At 36.5% G+C, this 24,560-nt stretch overlaps 2 protein-coding genes across 6 annotated transcripts in view; both read left to right on the forward strand.

The window, feature by feature from the left end:
* LOC107688355 (SWI/SNF complex subunit SMARCC1-like) overlaps positions 1-13,444 on the forward strand; it is a 17,973-nt gene extending 4,529 nt beyond the window's left edge. Inside the window, exons 4-28 of one of the 2 annotated variants that reach the window (XM_016485999.1) lie at positions 788-869; positions 961-1,053; positions 3,898-3,967; positions 4,070-4,139; positions 4,250-4,325; positions 4,494-4,616; positions 5,196-5,275; positions 5,432-5,553; positions 5,630-5,689; positions 5,779-5,813; positions 6,119-6,231; positions 6,400-6,471; positions 6,566-6,679; positions 6,772-6,925; positions 8,496-8,606; positions 8,754-8,813; positions 9,277-9,535; positions 9,626-9,778; positions 10,231-10,280; positions 10,401-10,494; positions 11,938-12,071; positions 12,181-12,315; positions 12,705-12,864; positions 12,964-13,035; positions 13,155-13,444. In XM_016485999.1, coding sequence (XP_016341485.1) covers positions 788-869; positions 961-1,053; positions 3,898-3,967; positions 4,070-4,139; positions 4,250-4,325; positions 4,494-4,616; positions 5,196-5,275; positions 5,432-5,553; positions 5,630-5,689; positions 5,779-5,813; positions 6,119-6,231; positions 6,400-6,471; positions 6,566-6,679; positions 6,772-6,925; positions 8,496-8,606; positions 8,754-8,813; positions 9,277-9,535; positions 9,626-9,778; positions 10,231-10,280; positions 10,401-10,494; positions 11,938-12,071; positions 12,181-12,315; positions 12,705-12,864; positions 12,964-13,035; positions 13,155-13,159 — 2,497 coding nt within the window. In that variant the 3' untranslated portion in view covers positions 13,160-13,444. Of the gene's footprint in view, positions 1-787; positions 870-960; positions 1,054-3,897; positions 3,968-4,069; positions 4,140-4,249; positions 4,326-4,493; positions 4,617-5,195; positions 5,276-5,431; positions 5,554-5,629; positions 5,690-5,778; positions 5,814-6,118; positions 6,232-6,399; positions 6,472-6,565; positions 6,680-6,771; positions 6,926-8,495; positions 8,607-8,753; positions 8,814-9,276; positions 9,536-9,625; positions 9,779-10,230; positions 10,281-10,400; positions 10,495-11,937; positions 12,072-12,180; positions 12,316-12,704; positions 12,865-12,963; positions 13,036-13,131 lie in introns of both variants that reach the window. The other variant, XM_016485998.1, reaches the window with a different exon arrangement.
* Positions 13,445-14,386: 942 nt separating this feature from the next.
* LOC107688356 (uncharacterized) overlaps positions 14,387-24,560 on the forward strand; it is a 20,486-nt gene continuing 10,312 nt past the window's right edge. For 2 of the 4 annotated variants that reach the window (XM_016486000.1, XM_016486001.1), the window contains exons 1-2: positions 14,387-15,108; positions 20,661-21,477. In XM_016486000.1, coding sequence (XP_016341486.1) covers positions 15,012-15,108; positions 20,661-21,477 — 914 coding nt within the window. In that variant the 5' untranslated portion in view covers positions 14,387-15,011. The remainder of the gene's footprint in view (positions 15,109-20,660; positions 21,478-24,560) is intronic. The other 2 variants (XM_016486002.1, XM_016486003.1) reach the window with 1 other exon arrangement.

Genomic DNA, 24,560 nt, shown 5'->3' on the forward strand with positions numbered 1-24,560 from the left:
TCGATAGATCAATGTTAGTGATAATGTCACTTTCTATATATAATTTATTCGCTGTTTGAATAACCATGGAAAGGAGACGTTATATAGGCTACTTATCAATTTCTAACGTTTTTATTAAATTGCAATCACGTTAAATACAAATTCAGTCCCATTAAACATTTTTTTTAGCCTACATGACATGACACCCATGTCTTGTTCTTGTCTAAAAAGACGGGTTTATGATGTTTAATACATTTGGCTGCATGTAGCCTTACCCTGGAGTTGGTTCACTCTCCGCATATAGCCTACATACAGCGCTCTGGGTAAATATATCCCCACCCCCCGCTCCCCCCACTGGTACGGTCCAACCGGGAGCGCAAAACAGAGAAGTGGAAAATCAGAATAATGAGTCATTTTTTATGTGTTACACGGACCCTCAAGAAACATTATTATCAATGTTGAAAACAGTTGTGCTGCTTGATAGTTTTGTGGAAATGAAATAGGAAGTTCAAAAGAACAGCAAATCTTTTGTCATTTTTGATCAATTTAATGCATCCTTGCTGAATAAAAAAAAAAAGTACTTACCCCAATCTTATAAACGGTAGTGTATATATGAATGATTTTAAATACAATATAGTGATATTAGAGTTACTTACTGTACTGTATACCATGATGTAAGATTTTTGGCATCATACAGCTTACCACTAACGGTAAATGTAAACTAATTCCTTAGCCAATAAAATTAAGTGTCCGATAAAGATGTCGAACTTACGTCATCCACTCTGTGATCTTTTATTTTTTATTAAAGGAGACGCTTTGATCTTCAGAACCCATCCAGAGTGGATCGCAATGTGGAGATGTTCATCTCTGTGGAGAAAACTCTGATACAGGTATTTGCGCTTGGATCTTTTGTAAAGACAAAGATCTTAAGCATGTCTGTGTGTGGTGCAGTATCTGACCTCTGTGTTTTGTTTGTGCTAGAATAACTTATTAAGCAGACCTGTGGTGTACCTGTCTCCTGATCTTGAACAGAAGCAAGCTCTTAAACTCAAAGACATTGTTGTGCGACACCAGGTCAGTGGAAAAATAAAAGAACCAAAGAAATGTGAAAATATATCCAACACACACTAGACTCTTCAGATGGGCATTTAGAGTAATTTTGTAGTCAAGAACTTAAACACATAAAAGCTATTAAAATGTAAAACGTAACAAGTATAATGCATATATGCTGTTTCAGAGCTAATTTCAACCAATGCCTTTATTTGAGAATAAATAAATATGCATTAATAAAAATCTGAAAACATTTTTCCTCCATATTTATTGTGAAAACCAGTTAATAACTGGGCTTTCTGTAGAGTGAAAATAATTAGTGACAAAGTGTTTTGTTAGTGAACTAGTTGATTACTAAGGGTGCTCCGATCAGGATTTTTTGGGCCGATCACCGATTGTCGATCACAGGAAGCAGTATCTGCCAATACTGATCTTTTTGAAGCCGCCTTTTTATCATGTAGAATTATTTATAGTGATGCTCCAGTCAGGATTTTTACAGACATTCATTCAGGGCCTGAATTTCATTTTTGAAAATGGGAGGAATTCCCCTCTTAGGTGACTCTTGTGGGGTGGAGGGGGGCTTTTTTTAAAATATATTTTTCAAAAATATATAATTATCTTACCTAAATGTTTGATCATGCAGTGCATTTTTGTTTTTACAATGGGGCAATTGTTGCACAATAGCTTTCACACAGCACAAGCCTGATTTCGTGAGCTGGTTGTGAGGCGGCCTCATGCCAGGTTCACACATAGGCCTTCTCCATTTGCAGTACATAAGCAGTACAAAAGCAGCACGGACTCATTGTGCTTTCACACAGAGGTGGCTGTTTACCACAAACACTACATTTATCCATTTTGATTTCAAATCCAAACGTTGTTACTGAAATTGCTTTTTGAGCATTGTGATTCTGTTTTTACGCAGTACAGTAATACAATTTTTCATGGGCGTGTTTAAACGCAATAAATATAAGCAAGAGTATGTGTGAACCTGGCGTTATGTGTGCACGCTTTGAGTGTGCATGAGGGCACGTCTCTAGGAGAGCACACGAGTGCTGAATGGTTTAAACACTGGCAAGAATTAAAAAGAAATGAAAATGATAAAATTTAGTGATGATGCATCACTGCCTCGATTGTGCAAGTGACAATACCCGTGTCAACTGTGCAGACGCGATGTGCTGATTTGAAGCCATTTGCGCATTTAGAGAGAGCTATAACACTTATTGTCTCACGGTGCCGCTGCGATAGCGATCCATAGCGATCAATCGGAGCACCCCTATTAGTAATCAAAAAGAACATCTAATTCAACTGTTTATTAAAAATGTAGCAAAAATTAAAAAAAGAAATTTATTCTAAATTCAGTTTACATTTTTCTGGATTATGTTTAATGGTAAAATTAAATATTAGTCATCAAAAAGTCTAATTAATTCATGAATCTTACAACAATTTATTATTTACTCATGCAGTTTGTGAAATTATGTCTCACAGAAAGTTTTCACATTACTTTGTAAATTATTTACTGAAGAAATATGAATTGTACCTCACCTTCAGCATTATGGGTATTCACACCTGTCTTGTTTGGTTCGATTGAATCGAACTCAAGTTCGTTTGCACAGCAACGTGACGTGAGCGCGCTAAATAGGCTAAAGCTTGCTGCAAAAATTACATTGACAGTGTTGGGGGAAAATAGTAAGGAGAGATTTGAATTTTTTACTAATAAACTAGTGTTTTATGAGTCAGTGTCGCAATGAAGTTGATGATCCTGACTCGCCATCTCATCATTGGACACTCCTTTAGAAAGAAATGCATCTTTACGGATTACATAATAATAAGAGTATTTGTTTTGGATTTGAATTATTTCATTTTGTAGTAATTTAAAGCTTTCTATAGATGTATTCATCATGTCTGTAAGGAAAATATTTGCTGAGTTTCGGTTCATTTTTGTGAAGCGCTCCCGCGATGGCAAGCGCATCCTATTTGTTTTCTTTATTTTACAATAGCACAACGTTTTCTTGATATTGAGTGCACACAAATAAAAACAGACCCTTGACAGTTCCGAACGTTGCATCATTCTTACCTTTAGGAGCAAAAATGACGGCGTATTTAATTTGTTTACACTGATGTCCTGAAGCGCGCTTCTGTTTCCATTCTCCGCACAAACGATTGGATATGCGCCTAATAGCGCATATTTATATAGGTTAAATGTTTAAACTAACATTGTGATATGCTTTAAGTATTTTATATATATATATATGATTTTATTTTCGACAAGTCATAATTACAACATCGTATGACATTGTCTCATATGACGCTTATAAGTTTCTTTATATTGCGTTAGTATCTGATAACACAAAATCAGTAAAAGAATAAAAATTGCACTATGAAAGATCTCCATGATTAGCCTGTTTTTGCACTTCCTGTTTTTCCCTGCTTGAGAACTTCTGTCCAATGAATGGATGACCTTAGTGTGGTTTTGTTTACTATTTCTGGTCCACTTGCAAAAAAGGGCAGTGTGAAAGCGAACCGCACCAAACAAAAAAAAAAAATCTACATTGTATTGGGTCCGGACCAAAGCAAGTGAACTAGCGGACTTTCCTGGTGTGAATACACCCTATAATTATTTTACCCTCGCCGGACAGAGATTGAGACAGTGCCGCTGCATATCATGCCAAACCTTTCATGGCAGGTGCGTCATCACTCAGCTTGAGATCAGCCTTTATAGAGACCGCCGATCAAACTTCCCCAAGCCATTATCGGCTGATAGCGATCGGTAGCTGATCAATCGGAGCACCCCTATTGATTACTTGTGCACATCCCTAATATAGACAATATTGATTAGTGTATACACTACTTTTTTGCTTGTATTTTCAGGGCACAGTGACAGATGAGAAGTCACAAGCCACCCACCAAATATATACATCACCCTCCACAGCAGATGAAGGTGTTTTAATTTTTTGGATCTTTCAGTCCATGCAGATTCCTGGTATATCTGTGGAAATGTTCCCATCTGTGTGTATAATGTTCACTGTTGGGTCTTTTCCAGATGAGTGGCTTAGACCAGTCATGCGATTGGATCGGCAAGTGATGGTACATTGGGGCATGTGTCCAAACAGGTAGAGAATACATCACACCCACATTTGCACATGTGCTCTAAATGTTCGGATTAGTAAATGCTACTTTTTGCTCTGTATTCAGTATATGTTTTCATATTTAATTTTTTCAGTTATGACTCACTTATATCGGCAAGTGATGTAGATGGAGAAGTAGAGGAACCTCCCAACCCAGACAGGTGCTGGAAGGTGAAAAAAATCCTTTTAGTATTAATACCCTGAGTTCCCCACACTAATCTTTACATGTCGTCTTGTCTGTTGTTGGGTTCCAACAATGACTAAAATATTGAGATGGGCTTTTATTTGAAGTGATAAGACAGTAAGAATATCTACTTAAATGCCAGTATCTTTTCTCAGGTTCATACCAAGTGGGTTCTCGACACAGACACATATAATGAGTGGATGAATGAGGAAGACTATGAGATTGACGAGAATGGGAATAGAATGAGTTTCAGGCGGCGTATCTACCAAAGCACAGAGGTATGTTAATACATAATTTCATGCCATTTTTAAAAAAATCAGTTTGTTGTTTTGCTAAATTAAGTTTAGTTTGTAGTTTGGAATTTTGTTTTTATTTTAAAGGGGTCATGATGCTTTTTTAAAGATCATTATTTTGTGTATTTGGTGTAACAGAATATGTTGACATGCTTTAATGTTCAAAAAACACATTCTTTTTCAAATACTGTACATTATTGTAGGTCCTATATGGCCTAGAAACACACAGCGTCTCCCTGACATGGCTGCTTCAACACTAAATGCGGTTACTGAAACCACGCCTTCTTTCTTTGCGTGCACATTTGGGTGGCATTATGCTAATATTTCCACATAGTGACCTACATATGTGGGGGCGTGTTAGAACGAGCCGTTTTAGGGGTGTGTGGCAGAGTCTTAACTTTGATAAAGAATATCTCTTTGGTTTTGAGACTTTAGTCTTTGCAACTTCAGGGATCTTATCTATTCACGAACAGCTTGTAACACTCCAAAGAGAAAGGAAAACTTGAAATCGCATCATATGACCCCTTTAAAGTATTTGTTTGGGGTTTTTTTCTCTTTCACAAGGAACAGAAACCTGGAAAGAAGCGACGACGCTCCACGTCTCCACCGTCCTCTGAGTCTAAGAAGAAAGGAGGAAAGAAAAGGTTTAATCTTACTTTTTGGTCAATGTTATGTCACATTTTTGTCACCAATGCAAGTTAATGTTGGAAGTCACTGTAGCTTTTTACAAATTCTCTGTAGTTTGAGACAAAATTGCATTTGATTCTTATTAATGTATTTAATTTGGTATAATCCAATAGCTCAGGTGTGTATAAGAGGCGTGGTCAACCAGAGGAGGCGGAGTCAGAGGAGGACCTCACTAAAGACATGGAGGATCCCACACCTGTCCCTAATATGGAGGAGGTCATTCTGCCTAAAATTTGTAAGTTTCTATTTCCCTTCTGTGTTAAGTGCTTATGTTGATGTCAGGAGTGTAACACGTTATTTTTTTTTCACAGTGAACTTGAAAAAAGACAGTGAAAACACTCCAGTCAAAGGAGGCATTATGGCTGATTTAGGTAAGCTTGTTTGTGGAATTCACTGTTCAGTGAATCATGATCTGTTTGTATTTCAGTAATAACCTTGAATATCTATGTATTTCTCTCAGATGACCAGGAAGAGGACCTGCTTTCTGGTGTCAGAGTAAGTCAGTCTAGCTAAACAAAAAGTACATGATCAAAAACTTCCAACAATGCCTTCAGAAAAGAGCAAAAGGACAGCACACTGCAACAATGCTCTTAAACTCTATTCTAATAGTGAACAAAAAATGTCAACCCTTTCAGCCATGAGTTTGTCTGCCATGGATGCTTCTGTCCAGCCTTACACAGAATCTACAACCAGAAGCTAGTTTAAAGTCAAGTTCCAGTTTAAAGGAGCTCTAGCTCACAATATCTACCATGTGCTTTAAATATGTAAGTTCTGAGTGTGTTGTGATTGTGTGTGTGTAGGATGAGGAGGAGCAGAGGGAGTTTGGCCGTGGGATGGAGGGGGAGGAGAGTGCCACAGAGCAAACACATCACATCATTGTGCCCACCTATGCCTCCTGGTTCGACTACAACTGGTGAGGGTTGAACTGTACAAGTGTCCCGATTACGCCAACTCACATTCTCAGTTTTACATAGGTGTCATATTTGAGTCCTAGTGCTCTGAACATATGCAGGCATTTACTATTCTTATACATTTTTTTTTTTATGAGGAGTAATAGTGCTTTTTTATTTTTGTGCGTCAGTATTCATCAGATAGAGAGACGAGCTCTGCCTGAGTTCTTCAATGGGAAAAATAAGTCCAAAACACCAGAAATGTAAGTCAGTTTGTATACATATACATGCAAATACTATTTGTATCAGATTCATCATACTGAACTCTAAATAAACATGTTCATATCTTGTTTGTAGATATCTTGCATACCGCAACTTCATGATTGATACATACCGGCTAAACCCTCAGGAGTATCTGACCTCAAGCTCCTGTAGACGAAACCTGACAGGAGATGTGTGTGCACTAATAAGGTGTGTATAAAAGTTTCACTTTTACCCACTTAATCTGACACCGGTTTATAAATAATGTAATTCATTTATAAACCTGCTTGTGTGCATTTTAGGGTTCATTCATTTTTGGAGCAGTGGGGGTTTATCAACTATCAGGTAGATGCAGAAAGCCGACCCCTCCCCATGGGCCCACCCCCAACACCACACTTTAACGTTCTCACAGACACACCATCCGGACTCGTCCCACTACAGCACAGACCCTTACAGGTAATACAGAAGGACTTTGACATTACATTGCCAAACACCAAATTTATGCTTTAAATGATCAGCTCTTAGATTAGTCAGCCGTTCGTGTCACAAAATAAATCCCAACAGGGTTTTGACTGCCTTTTCCCTTTTATTACTTTCCTACTTACTGTATCTAAAAAGGGGACATGAAGTATTGTTTTGAGTTGAAAACAATCAGTTGCCTACCTGGCGATATGACGATATTATTGTATATTTCGACGATGTCTTGCAAGTATCGCGATGTCAATTAATAAGTCAAATTTAAGTAAAATTACAAATATATTTAACATAGTCCCGTAGTTACCATGAACATATTTATTCACATGAAATAGCATGAATGAAATATTTTGTAGCCTATGCTAGTAGCTAATTAATAGGGGAATAAAAAATCCATTCTGGAATCACTTCATTTATAGGGGTGGGAATCGCAGGGTACCTCACGGTACGATACGAATCATGATACATGGCTCACGATACGATAATATCACGAATACAGCGATTCTGTGATAATCGATATATTGCTAGACAATCCTATAACGGGACCATATATCTGTCTAACTATGAAAACAAAATGCCCGTGAAAAGGTTAAGTGCAAGTTTTCTCTCTTTATTCAAGTCCAAACTGATAGAAAACCGCACAAAGTTCTGTAAATCAAATATAACATGTTAAGTAAATTAATAATTTTATTCTTTGACTAATTAAAAGCTTACACATTTCTTTGTGTGTAAACCAACACATTTAACTGCTTAAATGTTTTTTTTTTTAACAATTTTTTTTTTTAACTCAACTTAAATTTTTATAGGCTGTATTCATAGGCCTATAAGGACACTTCAGAGCTCTAAAAACATGAGAAGAAAATAACCTTTCTGTTTTTGGTCATGCAGAAGAAACCAATTTGTTTTTAATTGCTAATTTTAGACAAATAACAAATATCTTACAGCTTGACTACAAGTTTAAAAAAAACAGCGCCACACGTTAAGGAAATTAAACTTATAATAAAATTTGTCTACTCGGGCGACAACACCAAAATTGAAAGAGAAACATCAGACCTTATGAAAAATAGGCAAGACACATTGTAAGAATGGTAAATTCATGTTGATGTCACATAGCAATCACCACCAGAATGTCCACCTTCACAATGAACTCTGTTAAACTCTGTTCAATTCAACAGTTGTCTTCACGAAATGAAATTAATTTCAAATACTAAATATAGAGCAGTGTAGAAATTAACAACACTAACATAACAAAGCTAATGTTTTATATTAAGCACAAAGTAAGAAAATAAAAATGTAATTAAGCTTACTGAATCGCAGACTACTGTCAGATAAAGAGCAACCAAACTGATGTGTGTTTATAGTGCATGTTGGCTATGTTGTCTCCGGCAGGGGTGGGGCTCGAATAGACGATATTATCGGATATCGCAATATTTAAGGCGATTATCAATAAAATATTTTTTACATATCACCCAGCCCTACCTGGAACAGTTATACAAGTCAGTGATCATTACAAAAATATTGAATAAATTTAATGTATTTTTTGTGTTTGAAGGTTTCAGCTTCTCAGCATATGTTGCATTTCCCAGAGAAATTGAGAGAAAAACCATCTGACCTGCAGAACTTTGGTCTACGGACTGATATTTATGCTAAGAAACATCCAAAGGTAAAAACTACAAACAATGTTTGCAACATCGTTTGAGTTTAGCAGTGTTTTAACACAACTTTCTAGACTCTCTTTGTGCATTGAGATTCAGCACCTAAATAATGTGTGCTTGCTTTGTCTTTTTTTTTTTTTTCTTTCATCTTTAAGAGTAAAGGCGCAAGTGCAGGGAGAGAATGGACAGAACAGGAAACACTCTTGCTTTTGGAGGTAAGCCAGTCAAACAGTCAACAAGATTTTGAAAGCTTTAGTACTCAGGAGTCTTCAAAAGCAGTACTGCAGGGGGTTGCCAGTTATTTTTTTTTTATCTCAAGCAAACAATGATTACAATAATTTTTTTGCCCAAAGCTAAAGTTAAGAATCTAAAAATCCAGCTACATTTTACGTTTTACAGTTTTTAATTGTCTGTCTCACATTAAAATGTATTTTGTATTGTAATTTTGGGTGAAGTAAAAAATTTGATGTATATGGCTCTGTACATATCACAATAATTATTATATAATGACATATACATTTTATGCAATAGTGATTTAAAATGGTTTAAAATGCAATACTTAATTTTATACAATGTGTAATATGGAGGACCTGCTCCATCTCTCTCTATCCCCTAGGGGTCCTTGGCCTGAAAAAAGTTGTGATTATTTGGTTTTGTATGCCATATCTTTCTTTTCAGGCATTGGAGATGTATAAGGATGACTGGAATAAGGTGTCCGAGCATGTGGGCAGTCGCACACAGGATGACTGTATTCTTCACTTCTTACGGTTGCCCATAGAGGATCCATACCTAGAGAACTCTGAAGCCTCAATGGGTCCTCTGGCATATCAGCCTGTCCCCTTCAGCCAGTCAGGGAACCCTGTAATGAGCACTGTTGCTTTCCTTGCATCTGTGGTCGACCCTCGAGTGGCCTCTGCAGCCGCCAGGGCAGCTTTAGGTAAGAGTTAGTCTGTTAGTGTGTGTGTGCTGATTTGAAGATACGTGTGCTAAGAGAAAATATGTATGTAATGTTTGAACTGTCTTTCAGAGGAATTCTCAAGAGCAAGAGAAGAGGCCCCACCAGAAATATTCAGTGCCAGCTTTCACAAAGCACAGAGAGTTGGGCATAATTTAGATCCGGCCTTTACACTCCAAACAGGCAGCATTGCAGAACTTGATCCTGACCATTCAGAAAAGACTGGTACTTACTTTTTAGTATTTTTTAAAAAGTGTTTTATGTAGTCAAAAGATAAATAAAAAAAAAACTCTCACCTTGAATTCACTTTTGAAATGCATGTTAAATGTCTTCCCCTAGCTTAATAATCTCCCTAGTTTAATAATATTTTACATCATTCCTGTTTTTTACTGTATTTTTTAACCCAATAAATGCAGCGTTGGTGAGCATAAGACCCCAAACTGTTGAATGGTTGTGCATGTTAAAACCGTTTTAGTGTCATTTAAGAATAATTGGAATGGTCGTACTTGAAACATCCAGGGGAGGGCAGTAAGTGAAAGAAAATTTTCATAATGTTTAATGTCATTTAAACAATCATCTTATATGGCCTTTGAACACCCAATATTATATAATAAGGTTTATGATCAACATTAGGATTATGACTAATATATTGTTCTCTGTTTTTTGTTTTTTTATAGATGGGAGTGGTATAGAAACGATGAGCACTGAATATGAGCAACATGAAAAGGTATGAGAAGCTTTTCCAGACACAAATAATCATCCATTCTGATGTTTTATGTTCTTATTTGACAAATCTTAACAAGGAAAGTATGATTGATTGTCACTGAGACTGTGCTGTCTTTTGTAGCTTGAGGGTGATAGCATCTTGGGAGAGGGAGAGCATGTGAAGAATGAGGAGAAAGAAGAGAGTGAAGGAGAGAGGGGAGAGGAGAGCACAGCAGGTCAGAGGATCACAGATGCTCTGCATATTAAATCTCTTTGCATTGATTCACCTTGATTTAACAGATTGCTGCTATATTGTTAAATATGTATTGTTCGTTGCAGTTGGTGTGACAGCTCAGGTACACCAAAGCTGTGTTCAATATAGTATACTACTATACTACTCAGACTACATTTGAAAGGAATTCGGTATGCATAATATGCACATTTTCTGGATTCATGTGATGCCCAGATGACCTAGCATTTTCTCCAAGCACTGTGCCTTTAGCTTTTGTATAAAAACCTATATATGGAATTACAAAAAAGGGAAAAGAAAGTGAACCCATAGCATTTAACATCCACAAAGCATGTTAGAAGTGAACCACATCATTTATGACAGTGAATCTAGCCAAAAAAAGTTTTGAAAGAAGTCTCTTATGCTCACCAAGGCTGCATTTATTTAATCAATCTTACAGCAAATCAGAAATATTGTGAAATATTACAATTAAAAATAACTTTTAATATATTTTTAAATCGTAATGTATTCATGTGGTATTAAAGCTGAATTTTCAGCAGCCATTGCTCCAGTCCTCGGTGTCACGTGATCCTTCAGAATTGTAATATTTGGATTTGGTGCTCAAGAAACATTATTGCCAATGTTGAAAAAAAATCGTACTGACCCCAAATCTTTTGAACAGTAGTTTATATCAGAGGTCCCCAACCACCGGGTCGTGACCCACTTCCGGGCCATGGAAGAATTGCTACCGGGTCGCAAGAACGTTCTGGGAAAAATGTGTAGACCTATAGATATGACACTGTTATTTATTTATTTATGTTAATGATTGTTCTAATCTGTATTTTCTTTGTATGCGATTGATATGGAGTAGCAATTTGACAATTTCATGTTAAATAAGTAGGCTAAATGAAAGCTTGCTCTGATCTGTTACATATTAGGAGTTAAACGGATCGCAGTTGATCCGTAATACGGATGAGACCCTACCATTCGGCACGCATGTGATTCGCAGATTAATTTGCCAATTTACACGTACAAGCAATTTTAAATCACAAGAAGAAGAAATGAAAGAGAGCTCAATTCGTTACTCACGCGCTGTTCTCGCACACAAAGCGCACACAAGAGACGTGTTTCAGACAGCGCGGAAATGCAGAGTTGCGTATACATACACATAAAATTAGCCTGTGTCAAAAACCCTTCACAGCATTGTAATTCTCTGTGTTTTAAATTATTTTTTTCTTTCTTATCCGAAAAAATTGTCAGATCTGTGACTCAAAAAAAAAAACTATATAATGCGTTCAACCACTATATAATGCTGTTATAATAGCTATTATATAATAGCCTAATATATATATATATATTATACATATATCCCCCCAATGAGTAAAAATGAGTAGTCATGCAATTTCTACTGTATTTCTTCATTTTTCAAACTTTTTGTATGTCTATCCAGAGGAAAGTTTTGACATGTGCCTTACCCAAGGGGATGGAGAGGAGATTAAGAGGAGGGTGGCGCTTGAGCTGGTGGAGGGAAACATCCCCACAGCTGCTGCTGCAGCACTGGCCTCTGCAGCTACCAAAGCAAAGGTAGATGTCAAACCTTTTTTCTTGCAACCGCTCCCGTGACCTTTAATTGTGACAAAAAAGCCATTCATCTGAACTCACGCTTCTCTTTCTTCTTCTTCTGTCCCTCTAGCACTTGGCTGCAGTAGAAGAGAGGAAAATCAAATCTCTGGTGGCTCTGCTGGTTGAAACTCAGATGAAAAAGTTGGAGATCAAACTGAGACACTTTGAAGAGCTGGAGACCATTATGGATCGAGAAAAAGAGGCTGTGAGTTAGAGTGCCTTGTTCAAACAAGATCTGGCATCTCTCCAAGACTCCCAAGAAACTTTTGAGAGCACCCTAAATTATTTTTCAGTGCAAGAATGTTTTACAACTGCATTTTAATCGCCTTTGATTTATTTTTAGAAAATTATTTGTAATATAATACATTTGTTATAATGTAATAATAATATTTGTTATAATACATTTTCATAATCTCTTACAGGGATAGTTCCCTTAAAAATGAAAATCTGTTATCATTTACTCACCCTCATGTTGTTCCAAACCTTTTTTCTGATTTATTTAAACAGAAAATCTTGCTAACTGCTATCTGCATTTTAATGTAGAGATTTGTTTGGGAGGGTGTTTAAACTTCATTTGATATCTGTGTGTTGTAGCTGGAGCAGCAGAGACAGCAGTTATTGTCGGAGAGGCAGAACTTCCATGTGGAGCAGGTGAAATATGCTGAGATGAAGGCACGACAGAATGTGGAACAGCAGCAACAAGCGGGAGCCACACAGAGCAGCAGTAGTACAGCATACAACCCTCTTCCCCATGGTACACTCTCCTCTCTCCTACACATCAGTCAACCCTTTTGTCTCATGCACACTCATATACCGGTACTTAATAATATTGTGTTTTTTGCATCTCTCTCAGGATGTTCGGTGGGCAGTGCTAGTACTGGACAGATCGTGGGCGCTCGGCACTCTGGAGCTCCCAATGGCATGTGTGAGTAACACATGCCTCAAAGCAAATGCTGATCAACACCGGTGCAGTGTTCGAAACCTTTTGAATTCTGCTGCTTTTCGGTTTTTTCCAACTCAGACCAAATTCCACCATCCTCACAGGCTGATGGGGCCACACCCATGTAATGTCTTCACCTCCTTAAGACCCAAACTCCGCAAGATGACATGAAGAAGAACAGTCACTTCATTACCCACATTCATCTCTACAATAGCACTTCTTCTGTGTATATTTAATATTTTTTAAGCATTGATGCTGACATATAAGTGTAAGATTTGAGGCTTTTCGTTGCCGTATCTGTCTGTACTTAATGTTTGTAGATCTGTTTTTGTATTGCCACCAAGCACTAAAACATTTGTTTTAGTAAGAATAAATCTTTTATATGGAGTTATAACTTCTTGAGTGAGCTCATCTATTGAAGTTTACTTTAGAAGATTTTCTAATACTTTAATATTTTTAATTTAGTAGCTTAATCTCTGATGCATTTAAAACATTTAATTTCATATTTGTGGTACAAGTATTTCAGCAGTCAACTGTTCTTAACTATGAAGAAAACTGGACTGCGCCATTACTTGATCTGTTCCAGATGTATTTTTAAGAGAAACTCTTAGATCACAGGTCACTCTAGTGCACAAGGTTTGGGAGAAATTTTTAAATGCTCTTTTCCATACACAAGAGTAAATGGAGCTCATAAATGAGATTTGAGAGCTTCAGGGGAAGATTTTCAGCAAAAACACTTTTATTGTATGGAAAGGAGCAACTTAATTTTCATTAATATCGTGCCCTGTGTGTTTGACTGAAGACAGTAATAAGTTTGAAACAACAAAGTTGAGTAAATAATTCCAATTTTATGCTGAACTGTCACTTTGAGAATTGTTGAATAAAACTATGGAAAATGTTAAAGAAATGTTACCGTGGCAACTCACTGAAATATGTTTGTTGAAGTACTAAAATTATTAAAGCTAAAACAAACAAAATTAAAGCTATATTAAAAAAAAAAAAAAGAATAAAAATGAGAAAAGCACAAAATTACTAAAACCTAAAATGAAAGCTGAAAATATAAATTAAAAGCGAATTAAAAAATGTATAAATGCTATAATTTTATAAAATACTACAAGAAAATTATTAAAACTTGCAAACTGAAAATGTTAAATTCTAATTCTAAATATAATAAAAAATTCTACATTATACTAATAAATTTGGTTTAAAAAAAATACAAATACAAATTTCCTCTTTGACCAAGGATAATTTCCACAGATCGCTGTGATTTTAGGAAAAAATTAAGGAGAGTCCCTCCCCTCTACACAGTGTTTGCTTACGTTTGGACGCGTCTATGGGTGACCCAGTTTCAGACGCTTTGTTCGGGGGAACCGCCTGCATCAGTTTTGTACCTTTAATCAAAGAGGTCAGTTAAATTATTTATAATAAAACAATTTAGAATGTCAGTATTTTATATTTAAGTGAACTTCAATGCATTTGGGGAAAGCAAGTGGGGACATTTTAGTGATTCTATCACACGACACTAATTGTGTCGGTAATGAGGCGCATGAGCAGATACTTCACATCAACCGTGAGTTCGACTGGCACAAAAACTCGTCCGCTGGAATTCGCCTACTGCAGTCAGTGGCAGCGTGAGTTACACCGAAACTCTCCGCTTCCTTAGTGGACGCCTGATACTGGCTCTCATTACCAATGAGACACATTTAACTGTCTTGGCATCTTGTTGGAGTTGGATAAGAAATGACGGGTCCCTAGCGACGCTAAGGGTGGCCTGAATCTCAACCAAAGAGGAATAACAACTGAAGACAACATCCGAAGTTGGCATGCAGCATCGGGCTTCGTAACGCATTCAATCTAAGGAGATTTATGTCCAGGATTATTGCTCAGATTCTCCAAAACATCTCCCGTATGACTATATCTTAAATAGAAGATCCACCTGGTTCAGTTGAAGTGTTTGTGTCATGATGAACTCCAGGCGCACGTTGTTTTCAGCAGGTTGGGAGTCGGTGGTGCTGTCCAGCGTCCTGCTTCTTCACATCGCTCCTTTGTGTGTTAATGGTGAGTATATATTTGAGTTATTATTATGCAATCTTTCTAAATGCCTGCCTTTCCTACATTTAACAGGGACCTTCTTTGTAGTTTGTTTCTGTGACCTGAGCTTTTTAAGGGAAATAACATAAATTGTGCAAATTTGAAACAAAAATGTAATAGGCTAAACTTAACCGATTCACTCGGATCAAGCGATAAACGGGTCTCTAAAAATGTCACCAAACCAGTGTTTGTATGTGAATTAAATTTAAATTATAATAAATTGTTAGCACAATTACTTAAGAAAGCTCGAGTCGTTTGGGAATTTCAGAACTATTCACGTTTTTAAAATGTACGTAACTGAGAGAAAATGTACTAAGCACAGCCTCTTTTTTGTTCACCTTATTGGCATTTTATAAATATTTAAATGTAATTTAATAATTCATCTAGTTATTCATTGGACCAAAGAATTTACGTGATTTTATTCGTTATGTATAAAACATGTATTATTTATGTTAGACTGGATAATAGAATACTGCCATATAAAAATTGTAATTTTACTTGCAAAAAAAAATCATCTGCATCTCTTAATCACAGCTTTATTTGATGCTTCATTTCTAAATATAAGTTTATGTTTATCAAATGCACATATTTATAGAATGGGGGTGACCCTTTATCCACTGACAAAATGTTGGTTCTTTAAAAAAAAATCGTTGCTGAGCGACAGCACCTGAAGACAATAGGTTTTGCTGCATGAGTACCAAATTGTCACGTTGGTGTGGTTGACCTGCATCACACTACAGTTGCCTCGGCCTAGCTAATGACTGCGTAAAGCAGGAGAGTATCATTTGCATAAGGAGCTTTAAATGGTTGCACTTAGCTGAACCTCTGACCTCTTGGCCGACTTCCCAAAGTCTATGTATTATCGCATCATTGTCTCTTCAGAGACATGCATCTTTCATCAAAACAGGATGTTAAGCAAGCATGCCTCCGATGATAAAATTGACCTAAGTACTCATAATGGCCTTATAAAAAGCAATTCAAACCTTTTATTATAATCAAGCCATTTAACAAATCCAGATGCTCTTGTCTTTAATTTGCTTTTGTAGCTGCTGCAGTCAGTCCAGAGTTCTGTTCAGCCATGCTGATCTGTTGTCATTCTAATTGAAATTCTTTGTTAGACGTGAATGGTGACTGAGGGTGTATGTATGTGGGAATGGGAAAAATAAAATGTGGGAACTGTCAAAATAAAAGTTGGTTCCGAAACATTGTCTGCACAGAAAAAAATACATATCGGCTGACACTGATAAGTTAAAAGTGGCAAATGTCAGACAATACAGTATATTGGTCAACCACTTCATTAAAGTCAGCACATTCAAAACAATCTCCCTGTGGCACTTCTTCCTTAAGGAGAACAATTAATCAGAGCACATTATTCTAAAGAAAAAGATGTCTTCGAGTCCTGCCCTCAATATTCCCACTGAATGTCATGATTCTTTCAGAAATGTCACACCATTTTATATTGAAGTCAACTTGGAGAGTTCAGTCAAATCACTTTTCATAGTTATTCATAAGGCTGAAATGTGTTTTGTTGCCAGTTGTAGCTATAGTGCCTTCTTCTGTATATATTTTGTGTTTCTTTTGATGTTATGCTAAACTAGGGACAATCATTACTATAATAGAACATGCATTGCTAGTGCCTAGTTGAAATTAGTGGGCATGCTGTGACAAAAGGCTGTTACTCTTCTTTGTTGTTTTTGCCAAGACCAGGCACTCACTTCCTCAACCAGAGAGAGAAATAAAAAGCAACAGACAGGATGCATTCACAAAAATGTGCACAGATTAAGTCTTTGAACCATGCAATGTCATTACTCTGTCTTGATGTTTATTTTAAAACGTCTAAAACCAACCTCAGATCATTTTTTAGTGCACTTTCTCGCTAAACTTGCTTAGATCCTTTCCATGCATGGCACAAGAGAGCCATCTGCCACTGCGCTCTCATAACAGCAGAGACTGTCAATGAGCATTAGCGTCAACGAGCTAGTGTTAGCGCCCGCCTAGCCTGCCCGTATGGAGCTCCCAGTGAGGGCCAACTGTGTTTATCCTGCCAGACGCTGACACTAGAGCTGCCTACACTGTTGGAAACTTATGGAACTACACAACCTGTTGGACACTTGCTGATCTTCAGCATCTGTGCAGTAAAGCATTGCAGTTGAATTAATCATGTCGTTGATCCAGTTTTGTACTAGTTAAACTCAATGACTGTGACGAACGCTGTGTTGGACAAGGGGACCGATCTCTTCCAAACACTCGATGTGGTGCACAGACACTGACCATGTTTATTTGCTCTAAAAATATCGTTGCATCAACTGGAATTTGAACGTTTTGATTATCAACCAGCAATGTGAATGCATTAACCTGATTAAAATAAAATTCTGATTTCTAGAAATCTCTGGTGTTTCTTTTTTTTTTTTTTGTCTCTTCAAGCATTATTTGGAAAATCTGTCAGTTAAATGTGCATGTCCAAATGAAAGTGATTCTATATTTGTGCAATATTTTAGATGTTTAATATCGGTAACACTTTACAGTAAGGTTCCATTTGTTAACAATAGTTAACTATATTAGTTAACATAAACTAACAATGAAAAATACTTCTAAAGCATTTATTAATTGTCCTTAATGTTGCTTTCAACATTTACCAATACATTATAAAAATCAAAAGTTTTATCTATTAATGCTATTTAATGGACCTGAGTTAACATGGACTAACAATGAACAGCTGTATTTTTATTAACTAATGTTAACAAAGATTAATAAATACTGTAATAAATGTATTGCTCATTGCTAATGCTAGTTAATGCATTAAATATAGTTAACAAATGGAACCTTATTGTAAAGTGTTGCCATAATATTTAATAATATAATTTTATAGTTTAATAAAATTTAAAATGATTATTTTAGTAAATTATAAAATATTTAGAATGTTATTATGAATAACTGAAATTATTTATTAAAAGCAATCATTAATTAATCTTAATGCTTAGTCACTGAAAGTTACATGTAAAAAATGATCAGTATGAAATTAGCATCCACACCAATAGACGATAAATTTCTGTTTTTTGAAAGCGTGCACTGCATATATGTCATCTGACGCTTTAAATGCTCAAGCTCTTTAAAATCAGATGGATTCTGACTGGCTCTGAAAGTGATTTCAACAATATCTTTCCCCTGTGTCGTAGTCATTATAGTTGTGGTGTGGAGTTCACTGTTCTCATAGAATTAGAACAATTAAAACTTTATAGTTCTAGTTATCATCATTGGTGAGAATGAGTCTTTAGATCTTAAAAGTTATTTGGCTTTATTAGCCATTTCAACAACTCAGACTCTACTTTTGGATATAATTTTTTATATCTGATAAAATGTATATCTTCACATTCTAAAGTGTACATTTTCACTAAAATGTATTTAAATTTTCTTACCTGGCATATACCTCCTCTGTACGTACACTGGTCCTCTGACCAGTGGCTTGTATCTTACACAGATTGGCAAAATCATACCTTTTACAAAAAAAAAAAACTCTTGCATTCTTTGAATATCATTAGTAAAGAAACATTACAATAAACTCTATAATACATCTTAAAGCCATACTGTTTATGAATGGTGAAACAAACAATTGGCTTTCCCTCTTAAATCAAGATTAGATTGGATCTTCTGTAATCTTCTCAACCGCTCATTACTGGCTCATGCATATGCCCAAACTAACATTTATATGGTGCATTATCTCAACACATTGAGTGCAGTTTTTGGCTTGAATATTTAATTTGGGTAGCATAACTACTAATGGTCATACTGTACAACAGTAGCACAGGTTGGGGTGGCACTGCTAATCCCACAGGTCTGGCATCTCTATATGTCTGTTTGGCTTGCACTGATACTGCTGTGAACCTACGCCCATCCTAAGGACATCCATGCCAGCTCCCTTGCCAAGCAGCATCACAGTACTATTTATAACTAAGCACATGGGTGGCACCGTGGCAGTGTGGATTTTATTCAGCAGAGCTTAGAATGACACTTACCTTTAGGATACCAAGTTATCAGATTTGAAAATAAGGTGAGGTGAGTTAAATGTTAAGTCGTCTCTTACATAAAGAGTATAGACTTCATAGTAGAAGAAACTGGAAGGTCTACATGGCATCTTTGCCCACAGAAATTGGAACGCCCATCATTCACAAAGTTTTACACAGTCTCTGCCCTCTTTGCATTTTAAAGTTGTGATGAAATGGAAATAGTGAGAGATCTTTTCTTGTGTATTGTGATGTACATCCAAAATGGATTATCAAAAAAGAAAAACATGGACTTTTATCCATCGGTTGTTGATTGGATGGAAGCAGATCTGAATGTGAACTTGCATCCAACTGTAAGAAAGGGGTGGGGTTGAAGCAGACTAAATGATTGGAGAAGTTCTGCATTCATCACCAAAGAGAAGTCATTTCTGAAGTCTGGCGAAAATCGATTTAAAGGGGTCATATGATGCTATTTTAAAGATCATTATTTTGTGTATTTGGTGTAACAGAATATGTTGACATGCTTTAATGTTCAAAAAACACATTATTTTTCAAATAGTGTACATTATTGTAGGTCCTCTATGACCCGCCTCTCTCAAACACGTCGTTTTCAACAAAGCCCCCTCCTTTGACAAGCGTATTCTGCTCTGATTGGCCAGCTGACCCAGTGCATTGTGATTGGCCGAACACCACAAGCACGCGTCGGAAATGTAACGCCCCTTACCATAATCGCGAGCGTCAGCTTTCAAAGTAAATATCAAGACAGTTAATAATGTCGTTAGTTTTACCATCAGTTCAAGCCTGAATATTACTGTTTTTACTCTATTTTTGATCAAATAAATGCAGCCTTCTTTTAGAGACTTCTTTCAAAAACATTTACAAATCTTATTGAATACTAACTCAAAGTTTTAAACAGTAGTGTATATATTTCATAATATAATATTAGAAAATCAGGGATTGAAATAAAAAAAGGATATTTCCATGTGTGTTCATATTTGAGGTGGATTGCATTAGACTGGTTTAGCATCAGTAAAGGACAATCAATTAGGTCATTGAGATTTTCCAGTGCTGAAGAGGAATTCCCTATTGTGTGTTTATCTTTGTCCATTAAAGCTTACCCATCCAGACTGACCAATGCAAGTCTCAACCTACAGCCCTTAATCCTAATCTGAATCCCAATTCTCGCCCAGGCTCAGTAATTTACATTAGTAAATCAGAGCTGCTAATCCAGCTACCACAAGCTGCTTTGGAAAGAAATCTGGGGCCTCGCGCACAGCAGTGTATAATTAAGCAGATTTGTCCAGGTTTGTGTATGATGCAGAGTATATATATATTTTGTCCTTGAGTTGCTGAGTATGCAGAATGGTAGTGAGTGCTTGCGAAGGTGTTCTTATACAGGGAAAAAAATTATAAAAAATATACAAATATACAAAATATTAAAAAAATATTTTAAAAAGTTGTAAGTTTGTGACTAACTTTTTTGTTGTTATTATTATTATTTGTTTGTTTTTTTTCCAGGCAGTTCGTTTATCTCCAACTCTACTGGGACTAACTCCTCAGACCTGAATGGGATGGGGCTTAAGCCTGCACTTCCTGGTGAGGTCACACCTATTGCCAGGGCCCACGTTCACTCTCGGAAACCACGAGCTGGAGAAGAGTCAGGCAGCGGTGGAGAAACCTCAACCAGTGCTGTGACGGACAGCAGTGTTGATTCAGCCGAAAGGGCACACGTCATTGATTTGATGATAGATGGCATGGCTGCCCGGCTGCCCACACTGGCTAAACCCCGGACACGTGGCCTGTCCCAGCTAGACTTTAACGAGGAGAGAATTGAGGACAGCGCTCCACGCTGGAAGAGCGAGAGACTACAAGCGGATGGGACGTTTTTAGAGTCCACCCCTTCCCAACCAGAAGAAGTTATCACGGTGAATTTTTACAATCCGTCTTACCAACAGCATGTTCTTGATCCTCCTGCTTGGGTTCAGGAGCTCCAGGGTGGAGATCCAACCTCCTGGACGCTTTCTGATTTTTATGATTATCTGTCACCTGACTATTCACCCACTGAAGTTTATCTAGAGGAGAGCCAACCAACGCCACCTGACATGGAAGATGAAAATGTTCCTCTCATAGCCAGCGCAGTTCCCTCCAACACTAGAGTTATTACACCTGATGATGGATCTGGAGAATCTGGAGCATCGGATGGGCTCAACTCTGGCTGTCTCTATGGTTTTGTGCGTTACAATGGCACATGTATCTCGTCATGCGACATCTTCCCCAGTTACTGCTTCAATGGAGGACAGTGTTATGTGGTTGACGGTATTGGTGCTTTTTGCCGGTAAGATGCACACATTCATGTTAAGGCCCATTCACACCAAGAACAATAACTATATTAAGTATATAAGCATCCTCAACAATGCACAACAATGTTCTGTTTTTGTAAGCGTGCAGTGTAGTTATGTCTTCTGCTGCATTAAACGCTGGATCTCTTTAATGTTGGGTGGATTCTAATTGACTGGAAACAAATGCTCTGAAAATTATTCTAATGATATTGTTTCTCTGTGTTTTCGTTATAGTTGTGGTGTGGACTTCCCTATTCTCTTAGAATTAGAGCGATTATTATAACTTTACAGTTATCGTCCTTGGTGTGATCAGGTCTTAACAATCATAATGCAATCAAAATGTTACTTAAATTGAAGAAACTTTTCCATGAAATTAATTTAACTTTGTACAACAAAGTGTTATGTTAAACAAACTTAAACTTATTAATAATGAATGCTTTTGAAATGCTGCTTCATGAAGCTTAGAAATGTTTTGGAATCTTTTGTTTCGACTTCAGAGTGCGTATCAAACTGGCCTAGTCACTTGATTTCAGCTGTTTTTAAACATTTTGTAATTTTGATGGTCGCCACTACAATGCGTTATTCTGGTAAAACCATGAATTAGTGTCGAATATTGTTTTAAGTGATCTCGGGTGGTTTTATAATTTATGTTCAGTTTTAATTAGTCACGTGTGTTTACTGGAAAAATGGAGAGTGATTGTCTCTAATTGGCTGAGTAGCCAAGTCCTCTAAAAAACACACAAAACAAGATATACAAATTAATATTTAACATTTATAGTTTACATCTGTTGGTTTGTGAAAGGTGTCATCATGTTTGGGCTGTATTTACATAGCGAAAGGAATGTGTAAAAGACCATCCTGATGTTTCTGCTAGCATCGGTGGCATCTGATCAAACGTTCATAATGAGTTTGAAGATGAAACTCAATCCTTCGGTCATGTTCGTGCATCTGTTCATGGTGCAGGTTTATTATTTACATTATCAAGCTTAGTGCTGGTCTCTAAAATGTCCCAAAATCAAATGTTGGGATTGAAGATGGATTGAGTCTCAGTTGAAGACATCACTTGGGAACAGTAGTAAATGGCCTACCCTCAATGATCTTGAAACTGGGCCAAGCTTATGCAAACATGTGGGACTGGGCTAACCAGGAAGCATTTTTACACTGTGCTGCAGTTGCCATAGGGTTTAGGAAAGCTTTTTGGCCTTTATTTAAATGCCTAATGTAACACTCTACCATATATAAAACAAATAAGATATATATACAAAATTATTAAAGGAAAAGATCAGACAGGCCACAGCATTAAGTTCTTGAGCCATGTGTTAGTTGCTGCTACAAGAACATGAAGGCGCCTTTTTGTAGTTTGGAGAAATGTTTGTTGACAAAACTATGCCATACAGCGCACTTATTCAATTTATTATTTTCCCTCAATCTGTTAGAAATATCAATGATCATTAGCTCTTGCCTTAAACATGCTTGATCTAGTATGTGTTGTGTGGTTGGGCAGAACAGAATAATCCAGTTTTTTTCATCAGTGGCCTTCAAAATCCAATTGCTTGGTAGTTCATAGTGACAAGGTTTAAAAAATGCCATACCTTACTGTTAGGCAGAATTTTAAGTTTCTTAATTGTTATCATGTGCGCAATGCCAAAACCATGACATTTTTTTTTAATACAAAAACATTTTTGTAAGTAGTACAAAAAAACTGTTTCTGCCTCAGAGAAAAAAACTGTTGGCAATTCTAACGTATCTCATAAATGTGACATTTACATTACACAGCTGTGGCTGTCTTTTTTGTCTCACAGTTGACTTTTTTCAATATGGAAACTGAGCTCCATATAGTAGTGAATCAGGTTTTTTTAACCTTTTTTTTATTTGTATTTTTTACAAGAACTGGACATTGTCAAAAGTGGCAGGAGTGATGAATTGAGATGAATTGAGAATTAAGATAAAATTTGCAAAGCAACATTAGAATGGAACTGAATACTGTACATAAGCCATTATTAAATATAAATACTACTTCACCAAAGAACAGTGTTCGAACTATACCGTGGACTTTGGGGGAGCCCACTTGTAGAACTATAAGCGACTTGTGTAAGTGACACATTTTTAACAAATAATTTTAGTAATGGAGATTAAACAACATGTTCGGTTGGTTCGTTTAAGAAGTTTGTTCCAGTTTGACACAATAATCAGAAAAATGTTTTAATACTGATATAAACTTCATTCTTGAGATGGTGGAATTCCAGTATACATGTTAAGAATGTTTAGCATTTGTCTCACAGTCACCTGCTGTTATTTCAGTACCACACTCTAAAATGCTCCATGCCTGTCATCGTGGCTTGGCGGCATATCACTCTATACTAAACCAGCATCCACTACTGCCACAACTACTCAGAGGCAGTGCAGACCCTTATTAAACATTTGCTCAAAGGGATTTGGGTCAGAGCCCAGATCTGTGAATGTGTGTATTTCAGATTAAGAGCTAAAGACCCTGCCTCAAGCTGGTGCTTTGGGTCATAATAGTGGGGTTTTAAGAATCTTGTTTGTGTGTAGTGAAGCTCAATGCTAGATGATGTGATGTGTTAAGCTGTGTGTTTGAGCAGATGACTACTCACTCTACTCTGGATAATGCCCACACCCTTACAGCTTTAAAGTCAGAATGAAAACAACATGGACCCTTGCTTCCCTGCCTTATTGTAATCGATCAGTGCTCATTATCCCACAGAATATTTTGACTTTTTACTGTAGTCAAATATTTCTATTTATTTTAATAAACTAAAATGGATAATTAGGTATTTAAAAATAATGCACTTTGCCAGTTTATTTATTTATTATAACAATATAAACTAAGGAAAAATATGTAAAATAGATATATTAGATTATTAATATGTAGATAAATAATTAGAATTAATATTTTTATTAATTATTTTTATATTAAAAAATTTACTTATTAATTTAATTATATTAATTCACTGGTCTGTTTTATTTATTTTATTTGTTTGAGCAAAACCACATTTAGTCCAGCTCCATTTCGGTAGGCAATAGTAACTTTCATTCAGGCACATGCTGCAGGGCTAAC

The sequence above is a fragment of the Sinocyclocheilus anshuiensis genome, unplaced genomic scaffold (assembly GCF_001515605.1).
Source record: "Sinocyclocheilus anshuiensis isolate Anshui unplaced genomic scaffold, SAMN03320099.WGS_v1.1 scaffold209, whole genome shotgun sequence".
Classification (NCBI taxonomy): Eukaryota; Metazoa; Chordata; class Actinopteri; order Cypriniformes; family Cyprinidae; genus Sinocyclocheilus; species Sinocyclocheilus anshuiensis.